Raw genomic sequence first — 12260 nt, 5'->3', positions numbered from 1 at the left:
AAGCAGCAGCTCCGACAAATGTGCAGCTTGGAGACAAACAGACTGATTTAAACAAACGGGAAATGTTATTTTAGCATCATTTCCTCCACAGATCTGTAGAAAATGATTTTTTGCCGCCTTGTGCTGAAATTGTGTTCAGTCTGAACTCATTCAAATGTATTTATTTGTACAAATTGTATTTGTCTCAGTAATAACAGAGAACACTTGATCAAACAAACACACACACACACACACATATATATATAATACAATTAAACAATGCAGACGTGTGATTAAAATAAAGGCCACAACTTCAAAGATAATAGTTTCACACTTTTATTTAACACTTTTAATATAAAAGCACATATCTGATAGAAAATCTAACTTTTCTTCTTTAAGAGATTAAACAGTTTGCTGATTCATTGATTAGGGGACAAGTCATCATCTTTTGTGATGTTTTCAAGCAAAAGTGAAAAGCTACTGAAGGTTTTGGGGCCCGGACAAAACAAACAGTGTAAAACATCAATTTGGCCTAAGAAGTGTAGAACAAGCACTTTCACTATTTTTTAAGCCACGTTTAATGGAGCAGTGATGATGAAGAGAACATGTAGCATCACAACTTCATAACCTTTTTTAACAAACTATGTTTCAACTTGTCTAATTTAAATCAGGCAGATTGGAGGCTTTCAGATCCAGCCTGACCGGGCAGAGCTGGATGGAGCCAGCTACAGTGCGTAGCTGATATTTCTTCACCTTTTAAGACGCAGTTTATCAAAGTAAATCTTTTAAACTAAACTGCGCCCATACAAAGTCAAACCGGGTGGATCTTTAAAGAGCCACAAAACATTGACATTTCCAAAAATAGGCCTTAAGTGCTCTTCTGCCAACATGTCCTAAACTTTCGAGAAGAAACATTTCACTTTATCTTTCCACATAAAAGTCATCCAGCTGAGTTTATCTTCACAGAGCCCCGGAGCTCTGAGGCCACTGGCATATAAACACTGCACTTTGTTTCCTACATTTCTGCCAGCAAATGTAACTCACATCCAGACCCCAGAGCTGGACACAAACCTCCAACAGCAATCACATGTCAACACAAATGACGTTTTCATCTCCAAACAGTGTTTGTCGGGTTGCATCGGCAGCTGTTATTTAAAAAAAAAAAATCTTTTTACATTCACATACTTTAGCTTTGGACATTTACACTCCAGCCACAACGCACGTCAGTAAAGCTCCACAGAATGCTGTGTGAAGCTGCAGCAGGAAGAATCCTCCCTGCGTCTGCACAACGAAGCAGCAATGGACGAGACACTGAGCCTGGACTCCGTTCAATCAACAGCAATTAAAGAAAAGAATCCGCTTCCCTAAACCAGAGACCAAAGACCGCTGTCACTGTTGTGTGAGACCCGTCCGCAGCTGGATAGTTTGTGAACTACTGTGCGTAACGGCGCGTAATTTACGCGCGGTAGTTACAATCTCCATTCCGGTTTCACACCTTCGACTTGTGATGAAACACAGGCAATGACTTTGATGCCAAGTCAAAAAACATAAACTGTGCCAAGGAATCTCTGTGATGGTTTCTCTCAGCCTTGGTTGGTTTTACATGCACCGTGGATTTGGCACGGGGCGCGGCGCCAAACACGATCACGTAGAGTAAGAGGTTTGGACAAAACAGCAATCGTTACTGTGAGATACGTGCAGACTCGTCCTCACCTAGATTCTGCTGCTGCTTTACCTCTGCAGCGCGTCCGTGTCGCACTGGTCCGTGAGGACAGACAGTCTGCAGTTCTCCGTCTCCACGTTGTTCAACGGGATGACAATCTGTGTGTCGTCCGGCTCCGCTCTCACCGTCCCGGAGAAGGGCCTCAGGTGGCAGGGGTTCGCCCCGGTGGGGGAGGAAATCCTCCAGAACAGATCTTTCATCTTCTTCCTGAACTCTCGGCGCATCAGGCAGTACAGCACCGGGTTCAGGCAGCTGTTGGTGTGCGCCAGGCACACGGTCACCGGGTGGACATACGTGTGCACCATGTAGTAGGTTTTGTCCCAGTTGACAACGTTGAACTTCACCAACACTCCCCAGAAGGTGATCGCCTGGTTGGGCATCCAACAGATGAAGAAGGAGAGGACGACGATGGTGACCGAGCGGGTCACCCGCGACCTGCGCTTCACCTGGTTGTTGTTCATGCTGCGCAGGCGAACGAAGCGCAGCAGCAGCAGGTAGCAAACGGTGACGATCAGCATCGGGAACACGAAGGCCACCAAGTTTTTCTGGAGGTGGTACAGCGCCAGCCACGACTGGCCGACCGGGAAAGCCATCAGGCACAGGCGCTCACCGGCCACACTCCTGACCGTGGAGAAGATCGTGGTGGGCAAAGTGGCCAGTGTGGCGGAGACCCAGAGCCCGGCGATCACCCAGCGCACCGGGCACACGCGCCGCCGGGTCCGGTCCTTCAGCGCAGAGGCCACCGACCAGTAGCGGGTGACGCTCATGGCGGTGAGAAAGAAGACGCTGGCGTACATGTTCATCACCGTGACGGACAGAATGATCTTGCACATGGCGCTTCCGAACGGCCAGCTGAAGTCCAGAGCCGTGTCCACCGCCCAGAACGGGAGGGTCAGCACGAACTGGAAGTCCGTCACCGCCAGGTTGAGGATAAACAGGTTGATGCTGGAGCGTTTCTTCCTGCCCCGGCGCACTTTCATCAGGAAGAAGACCAGCAGGTTCCCGAACAGCCCGGTGGCGCACACAACCGAGTACACGACGGAGATGAGGATGCGCAAGGTTGGAGAGCCGTCTGCCGGCACGTCGATGTCATCCAGGCTGGTGAAGCGGCTCTGATCCGCGGCGGAGCGGTTCCACGAAGACGTGGCGTTGTGGTTCCACAGCTCCCCCATTCTTCAGTCCTGCAGGGCGCATCAGCTCCTGCGCTCCGGGAGAAAAGAGGCTTCCAGCGCGGTCACCTGCGCAGAGTGCCCGCGGCTCATGCTGAGCCCGCTGGGGGTTTTGTCCTCTGAACCAACCGGAGCTGCTTTCACCGCCGCTGCGCACCGGTTCACTGCCTAGCCCAGTGCGCGCGCGGCTCGATTTATGTTCTGCTGATGCCCGAGAAGGCGCGTGGCCGACAGGCGGCCGGCGTGACATTTGAAGAGCGGTCCTACACATTTAGGGGCCCTAAGGAAAACTCCACGCCCCCCCCCCCCCCCCCCCCCCCAACTACACAAACACACACACACACACACACACACAGTTAGGCTGCAGTTAGTTTGACCCTGTAAGTTCTAAAAGCTAAAACAGCCTCCACACATGTTTATAATATTTATTATTATTCATATTCACATTTGGGTCAACAGTTTTTTTTTATTGCCACACAATAAAATACACAGTAAAAACTGAAATACTACTTTCAAGATCATCTTATATTTGGACAGATAAAAGCTGTGATGAAGACTTGAACAGTGAAGAGATGACTAACCATGCTCAGGTCTGCAAACATAGATCAGTCATTCCTGATAAATTAAAAATGAAAAATGTAGCCGATTTATAAAGCTTCAGGAGACTTTTGTTGTATTTGGCTACAACACAGGGTTAATTAAAAATGACAGGTTAACAGAAGTAAAACTTCTAATACAGATAAGAGTTTACATTTTTATTATTTCAGCCTGAAGCATTTACCTGCAAATATGGGGAGAAGGGGGACATTTTCTCACTTCTCTGTAAAGTCAAAAGATCAGTGATAAAAAATGGTTCTAATTAATAGATTTGATCAGGCAGCAGAGAGGACAGAATATGGGATTTTACTCTTTATATTAAAAGAAAGTTGAGAAAAATGATCAATTTAAAATGGACTACTTAACTTACTTAAAGTATTAAACTGGTTTTTAGCAGCGGGGGCAGTCGGTGAACACACAGCTTAGAACCAAAGTGCCACATGGACACTGTCCATTATGTCTCATAAATGTGACAACCAATGTCCTGATACCTGCACAAGTTTTAGAGTCTCGCTGCTGCAGTGACGTGTTATTTCTGCTACTGTCGGGATAAAACAAAAGACACGTGCTGATTGTAACACTGCACATATCACAGTAAGTTAAGTCAAATCTTAATTTCACTAGCTGCCAGCATCTAAACCTCAGTAATTTGGCTGCTTTACTTCCACTTGTTGGTAGCAAATTATGTTACTTCAGTCCCAGGAAAACCTAAATCATAAAGTCGGCGGATCAGTAAAGTTTCCGTCCGCCACGATGTTTCCACCTCTGTTTAGTGTTTGAACCACAGATGAAACATCACAAAGTTGTTTGTGATTTTCATTTTTCTATTGTCTTTCACTCAGTGGAACATGACAAATGAGTCCACGCTCAATTTTTATGTTTTCCAACACGACTGGTTTAAGGTTAAAGACTTAATAGAGATTAAAAAAACTCAGTTAACTGTGTAATTAGAGGTTTCATAAATATGAAAACACGTGGAATTAGCCAGGCCCTGACTCCCGCACTGCAGACATCATCGTTCTAGACGGATCAGGGAGGACGAGATGAATGCAGTGTGTTTTAAATGGGAGCTAGACAGAGGTTAATACAGTACGTGTCCTGTTGTAAGACGCCAACGATAACTAACAGACAGCCTCTGATAGGAGATAAGATAAAGTCAAAGTTTAATGATCCCTTCAGGGAAAGCAGGTCAATAATGCAACAGGGGGACGGGATGTTAGACAGAGAACACATTAAATATTAAATGTAGAACTTTTTATAAGGAAGTCTGCAGTAACATAAGGGAATACGACTGATCCTGCCTCATTAAAGAGCTGCACAGAGCCCCCTCCTCAGCTGTGATGCTGCACGTCGCAGGCTTAACACTTATCGGAAAAAGTCACCTTGATGTTAAAAAGCTTGGAGATAAAGTAATAAAAACTATTCCATTGTGTTGTTCGTCGTTTGGTGGTGTTGTGGCTCAATTTGTTTTCTCGATGTGTTTTCTTGATTTGCAGGACCTTGAGCTCTCATGGCTCACGAGCTTAATGCGTGGTGTTCCCCAAGCCTCCATCCTTGGTCCTTTCTCTTTCAATTAATGAAGCAGCATCAGCTGCCTGGTATAGATGGACTTTGATCACCTTTAAATCATCTTTGAAAACTCCTGTGTCCTCATGTGCCTTAGTCTCTTCCCTCCTTTCCTTTTTTTCATTCTTGCTCTTGTTTTATTTCCATTCCATTAAAAGGAGGTTTGTTAATTGGATTCCATTTTAACATCTTTATGATGTTTATGTTCAAAGTGCATTACTTAAAACACTTTGACGTGTCTTTATATTGTTATGAAATGTGTTATCTTACTGTGTACATGCTGTGATCTATTAAATTGGCAAATGCAATTTAGTTGTTGTAGGGAATGCGGCTGCATTATGTTCCCAGATATCGTAATTTTTATCAAATAAAGTGTTGAAAAGCTGGAAAAATGCGGCTGGAGTATAAAGTGCACAACACACATACACAAAGATTTGAGTTCAACTCCGAGTCCTGAATGAGATTTAAACAAGAAAAACTCTTTGGTTAAGGTTAAAGAGAGACTGTGTTTTTGCACAAATTCCACAGACTTAATATAAATAAGTTTGATCGGTGTGATGAGCTTGAGGTATGAGATGTGCTGTATTGAAGCTTGTTGCATGTTCAAGTCAGACGTCCTTGAGAAGAGAGAGAAGAGACAGAGTGCATCAAATCTATTGACAGTAATTCTAAACGATAGATGCACAAACCATCACATGAAAACAGCTTATGAATAATAAACATCTGGACCCAACACAGACAGACCGACTGAAATGAGAGTCGGGAAGCAGCCACTGACTCCGCATACGTTAAAATAACAGTAAATCCTAAGTCAAAGCAGCAGTACCACAGAGAGCACAACAGAGCTGGAAGAGAAAATTGGATTTCAATTCTTCAGGTGGAGTCCAAATGGAAATCGTGTGTGTGTGTGTGTGTGTGTGCGCGCAGCAAATGAACTAATTAATACAGGAAGACACTCAAGAGATGAAAACGAGAACTTCACATTAATCCTGACACAGATGGAGGCTCGTGTTTCGTTCTTTATAAGTTTACATTCACACTGAAGCTGAACCATGTCATGTTTTTCTTCCATATTTATTTCTAGAAAAAAAGATTTCGTGACACACGTTGCAGCTTTACAATAAAGCACCATCCAGTGTTAAGCGGTGGAGTTACGGGAGTGTGACGAGTCCTGTCAGGAGCCTATTATTTCTGACATCTGAACAAATTGAACTCCGGTTACTTGTAATATTAAAAAATCAATTTAATGAAACAACACTAGCATTTAAGTGTGTTGTCAGGGCTGTAAATCTTTTTAACCCTCTGTGGATCAGAGACTTACGTCTACATTAAAAGACAAAAATACAAAACAGCACCATAATTCATGTTAAAAATAAATTGTTTATGTAGAGAAAGTGATAAAGTGAGGGACTTTCACGATGAGTCACCACAGATTTACTTTATTCTCCTCAGGTTTGTCATTAATCATTAATCTGTGTTTAACTGATTTTACTTTAAAGTCTAAAGGGCCTCATACAAAAGGAGGGAGACAGATGAAAAATTCATACATTTAAGGGACCCGACCTTCACATGGATGACAAATGGAAATTTGAACATGTTTTTATTGAATGTTCTTTCCTCAGGTTCAAGTAAACAGCAGCGGTGGTGCAGCTCAATGACTGACTGCAGGAGACGATAACGAGGGAGACAAATAACAATCACAGAGCAGACCGCAGATGTTCACACAAAAGATTCGGCCATTTTGTGTTCAAGGTGCATCTTTTGTCCTGCAACAACAAAAGAAAAAGCACAAAAACAACTTGACAGAATAGAAAAGTTTGTATTGCACTTTTTGAACACAGGAGCGATGAAGCAGAAAAATGCTTTTTCCACAACATTCTAGGGAAAATTCTCCAGCACCTCCAGCTAAAATGTTCGGCAGGAACAGGTGGACACAGACCCTGTGCACTTCATTTTGGAAGCCATTAAAAATGTCGATTCGTTTATAGTATTGACACCAAATTTGTAGAGTGAAGGTGGAGTCGCTGTGGTGTCATGGCCCAGTGACTGTGCTGTGTTGAATCTAGCAGGTACAGGTAATTGGTGGGCGGGGCTTGTAGTAACACTTCACTAGAACACTTCCACTTTCTCTGTGAGACTCTCTGCAGACTATTTAGTTTGATTCTTTAAGCGGGTTTTCATGCCAAAGCCCCACATTTTAAAAGTTAATTCAACCAAAGAGCTCAAATGATCCTAAATGTGTGAAGCCAGAGCAGGATGGTGAGCAAGCGGCAGCCTCCTGACAGCCACACATTTACATAATTAATGGTGAAATTAGCCTTTTGATGACACCTTGGCTTCCAAATGAAATTGGTTTGTCCTTTTCTTTCTGGGTCAGATGTGTTACTGCTGAGGCCAACTTTCTGTTTTTGTCTCTAGGCAGTAAATAAGTCTTTATGAGATGATTTAGGTAATAAAGCCATAAATCAGTAAAGCAGCATTCTGTGTCAGGTGATTGTTACCAGTATAAAAAAGTGATTGGATCAATGGTCAGTGAACTTCAGCATGGATCCTTTTATATTATTCTGTGTGTGAGTGTTTGTGTGTGAGCCCAGATATGAAAAACCCTTTTGAAAAAGAAAACATATTCTGTTCATCAGAGCCAAAAACAGTTCAGTGTCTGACAGGAGTGAATCTTTTCTGGGTTGGCAGTGACATTTTTTTAGCCACAGCAGCAGCAGCAGCAGCTTTCCACTTATATCCACAATAAAATCTCAACAACTATTGAATCAAGTGATGCTCCTGATCCCCAGAAGACAAATCCTTATAATTCTTGACACTTTATCATTTCCTCCAGACCAAGCACAGGGTTCAATTTTTGGTTTCAAGTGAAATGCTCCCCTCAGTGGAGCGTGGTTTGTGGTGGTGGTTTGATAAACTATGAAATGGAGAATTATTTGCCTATTAAGTTATCAGCAAGTGCAGTAACTGTAGGTTTCTGTGACAACTATCACCATCAGGTAAAGAGTAGAAACACAACATCCACTGCATCCATTTCAATGAATGAGGCTCCAGGTTTTCAAAAACAGCCACATTTGGACCAAATTCTGACAATTAAAAACACAGTATTTTTGAGCTCTACATGATTGTTGGAAAATTGTATATAGTCTCCAGTTTGCTCCATTTCCAGTTTTTGTGATGGGAAAAATGCTTCTGGGCCAGTGTGTGTCATGTGATGACTGTACTGCCTGCAAACACATCCCAAGCCCAGTAATTTAGGAGTTAATAGAACCAAAAAATACCCTTAGTAAAAACTCTATTCGCTTGACCTCCTCAAAATGTTTTCAAGTGTATTTTTGGTCCTTGTTATAAAATGTTTGTTGGCATTTCACAAATCCAAATTCTAACCACAGAGCAAACTTCACTCTCCTGTCACACATTTCTTTTGTGTAGGTACTTTTTTATAAAGCAGAGTGTTTCCCAAGAGGTTATGTAAAACCTTGTTTTGCTCTCAGCATGGTGCCAGCAATTTATTAGCAACTCTCGGCAGGTGAATGTTTTGTAATTAAAAACCTCCACTGAGAAAAATATCCACAAGAATGTAACAGAACAAGTCAGTCAGGGACCTAAATGTTTCTCGTGTCTCTTAATGCAGCACAGGTTCAAGCTCAGAGGGGTTACAATGTTAGTTAATCATCAACTTTTGTTAATGAAAAAACAGTTTCTCCTAAAGGTGGTGGGAATGATGAGTTTTGAATTTGAATTATGGGTTTCAGAGAATAACACAGAGTGTTTCAGATTGCATGAAGCTTGAGTTGACAGTGCTAAATGAATATGACACATTCATCTGCATAAAAACAGATACTGGAGGTCTAAAGTTGAGCGATATTAAAAGCGATATTATGAGACCATCTGTGTTCTCTTAAAAATGTGAAAAACGTTGTGTTAACTGTTGAGGGACACGGGTGCCATCTTGTGATCTGTATTATCTTTTTACCTGTGGCTGCTACAGTGCTTAGAATGGGTTAAGTGCTCATTTTGTTTGGATAACAGTTGTTTAAAATTGTTCACCTATATCATTTACTGGATATAGGAATAGATGAACAGGAAGAACAGACACCCTACATGAAGCAGGGAAATCCCAATACAAGCAACGACACATTATAGAATAGTTTTTGCGAAGCTTTTGTCGTACTTATAGTGTTAAGACAGCACTTCTCTATTGAGCTATTGTGGCAGCAGCATTGGCCTCTTGTGGTGAAATTGTTCAGATATACTCTCACTACTTCTACTACTACATAAAGATGACAGGAACAGGTTTTAGATTTATTGTTGCTTAGTGGTAAAGTAGTTAAGTTTTAATTGTGTTTGAACTTCCGTCTAAGTGTTAGTTGCGCGCACGCACACACACACACACACACACACACACACACACACACAGTAAAACAAACTGCCTGACCTACATGTCCTGCCTGCAACATTTATCTCGTTATGGATGAAGGTAGAGCAGATGCTTTATGTGGCAGTCGCTTTAGAACAATTAGAAGTTAACCTTTTTACAAATCTGATCTGGAAAAATAAATCTTCAGTCCTTCAGCTGAAGTTATCTGGATGTTGAGTGATGACAACTGTACTGCTTTCTTGTAGGACTGGACTTTGTCCTGGATGAAAAGCTTGTGAAGTCCCAGGTTATTAAACTGTCCCTGGCACAGTTTAGTACATCCTGAGAACAAACAGACGGAGTCAAAGTCTAATGATGTTATGTCTTAAGCAGACTCAAGCTTCCAAAGCAAATTGCAAATTGTTCTGATGCCTCACTTCATGCCAAAATTCCCACCACCATCCCAAAGTCACACCAGCTAGTCCTGCAACCTTGATGCCCACTTAAATCCCTTATCCCTATAGTTTTGCATATGACAGTGAAGCAACTTTTGAAATTGCACCAGTTTGATGCCAGTCGTCTCTTATAATAGCACCTAAACCTAATGCATTACATAACTGTGCAAACATGGAAGTCTGCTTGGGTTTAAGCGCACAAACATGGTTTAACATTAAATAGTCACGACTGGGCTTAATATCACTGCTTTCTTAATGTTAGGCAACATGCCGCATCCACAACGTCACGCACCACGAGGTCACAAGAACCACAGCAGCAAGTTATTTCACACTGGTTGCTGCTGCTGTTAAAAAGCCGACGGCCCTCAGAGGTGAAGTGGCTGCAGCTTCACACTGTGGAGTCTGATCTCAGCGGGTTGCAGCTCCTCTGCTGTGGACTGACTCTGGGCGTTTTGCACCTGAGATGGAGACGGTCACAGAGGTGACATGAAAGGCAGCAGCCAATCAGTCCTCAGAGGAACAAGCTGCATTTTTTAACACACCTCTACATGCTTACACTGTCATCTATAACAAGTTTGATCATATTTATTCATTCTTATTAATCTGCAGCGGGAGAATTTTTGAAAATCTGCTTTGTTGTCTTTCTGGTTGTGGTGTTAATTCTTGTGAGACTGTCAGATGTGACACACCTGTTGCTGATGTTGGTGTAGAAACTGAAGTGAAGAGATACAGAGACACCTGCTCGTGAAGTTTGAAATAAAAATGAGAGATTGTCTTGTGTCAAAACTGATATCTTTTATTAACATCGGTCCTTTTGTGGCCTCTGACTGCAGATACAGATGTAAAACATCTTGGCTAAAGGTTATATTAGGTTAGTAGCATAATTCTGTGAGTCAGGACTGAACCAAATAGCTTGTGACACTTCCAGGTTTGTCAGGCCTGCAGGGATGTGGCTACAGTTCAGATTGTCTCTGAATGTGAGCAGCACTCTGACAAAGACAAAACTGTCCAGGTTAAGTTTGTTGTCATTTCCATAGTAAAGACAACTCACTGCACCCACTGAAAATCTTAACTTGTTAACCTTTAAGAGAGACTGATGTTGTTGGAGGAGTTTGACTCTTTTCTGCAGAATGTCACAAACACTGAGGGAGGTTGTTGCTGAAACAGGGACACGGAGCAAATTTACAGTATCACCACAGATTCACCAAACCACCATCTTTTCCCTAAGTCTTTGTGCGTGAACCCAAGCACCGGAGCCCTAAAACAGGCTGCTGAGCCCTCTGGTGGAGCAGAGCGCAGGTCTGTGGGGCTGATAACAGCCACTGAATCAGGCAACAACATCCAAAGCGGCTGATAAGACAAAGCCAATAAAGTCTTTGAACAGTGGATTCTTTTGTTTTATTCCTGCTCCTGTTAATCCTGTCTTGTTGTTTGTGTCTTTCCTCTGTACAATCCTCTCCTCTTGTTGCTGTAACTCAAAAACCAAAACTTCCGGGTTGTTCCGTGTTTGCTGACCAGCGATGATCAGCCGGAGGTGGGACAGGTTGGACATGACGTATTTTAGGGGCATTTTCTGCATCAAAAGTTGTCAAAAGAAGCAAGTTCCGGGTTAATAGTGTTTTTAATTCCTGCTCACAGATATTGACTTGAACTGTCCCACTGCTCTAATTTGATATTCTCAGTAGATGATTTGCGTTAGAAATGTCAGAGCCGCCCTGTGGTGTCTCTGGGCTGCTCAGGTCGGTGAATAAATAATGAAAATGTCTTGCTGTAGTTGGGAGATATGAGTGTTCTTAAAGCCAAAACCCCAGAGGGTCCCAGATCTGAGTACGAGCAGCCAGCTCTGTTCCAAGATGAATCCATTTAATAAAGCTCCAGAGATTCCGAAAACCATCAGAGGAAAACAAGGAGCGAGAACTGCAGAAGTTATTCGGAATGAATTTGACACAGAAAAGGCTTCAGTTCATTTCCAATGTGTCGCTCAGCTGTTTCACTATAGAACATTCTGCAGACACAACTCAGCCGTTTGCTCAAACAGGACGTGGCACAGCAGAGCCACATCCGACCTCAGATGAACTCACATTCTTGCCCCGCCTTCCTCAGTGACCCTGAAAATGAATCTGTGCTGCTTCGTGAACCCCTCTAACCTCCACGACTTCATTATGACTGACAACTTCCTGTATAACGTGACTAAATGTAGACAAGCACCAACGCACAGTGTGAGCTGATTAACTCCGGGCAACACTACAGGATAATCAGGTCCAACAGACGCTGATTGGGTTTCTCAGCCACAACTTCATCCACAAAATCTGGTAAATGTGTCTTTATATCTGTGGTCTCAGTTGGGATTAGAAAGTCCTTGTGATCTGCCTTTTTTTTGCTGACAAAAAGAGAAAGCTGTTGTTGCCTAT

General features: G+C 42.7%; 1 protein-coding gene across 1 annotated transcript; it reads right to left on the bottom strand.

Moving 5' to 3' along the window:
* Positions 1–301: 301 nt before the first annotated feature.
* Positions 302–3081, bottom strand: rxfp3.3b (relaxin family peptide receptor 3.3b). The gene has a single exon (XM_067493849.1). The coding sequence runs from the start codon at positions 2872–2874 to the stop codon at positions 1711–1713; it is 1164 nt and encodes a 387-aa protein (XP_067349950.1). The 5' UTR covers positions 2875–3081; the 3' UTR covers positions 302–1710.
* Between the last annotated feature and the right edge of the window lie 9179 nt (positions 3082–12260).

This window comes from Channa argus, chromosome 23 (genome assembly GCF_033026475.1).
Source record: "Channa argus isolate prfri chromosome 23, Channa argus male v1.0, whole genome shotgun sequence".
NCBI classification, from domain to species: Eukaryota; Metazoa; Chordata; class Actinopteri; order Anabantiformes; family Channidae; genus Channa; species Channa argus.
The sequence above is the reverse complement of the archived record's forward strand: the minus strand, read 5'-3'. Positions and strand labels throughout refer to the sequence as shown.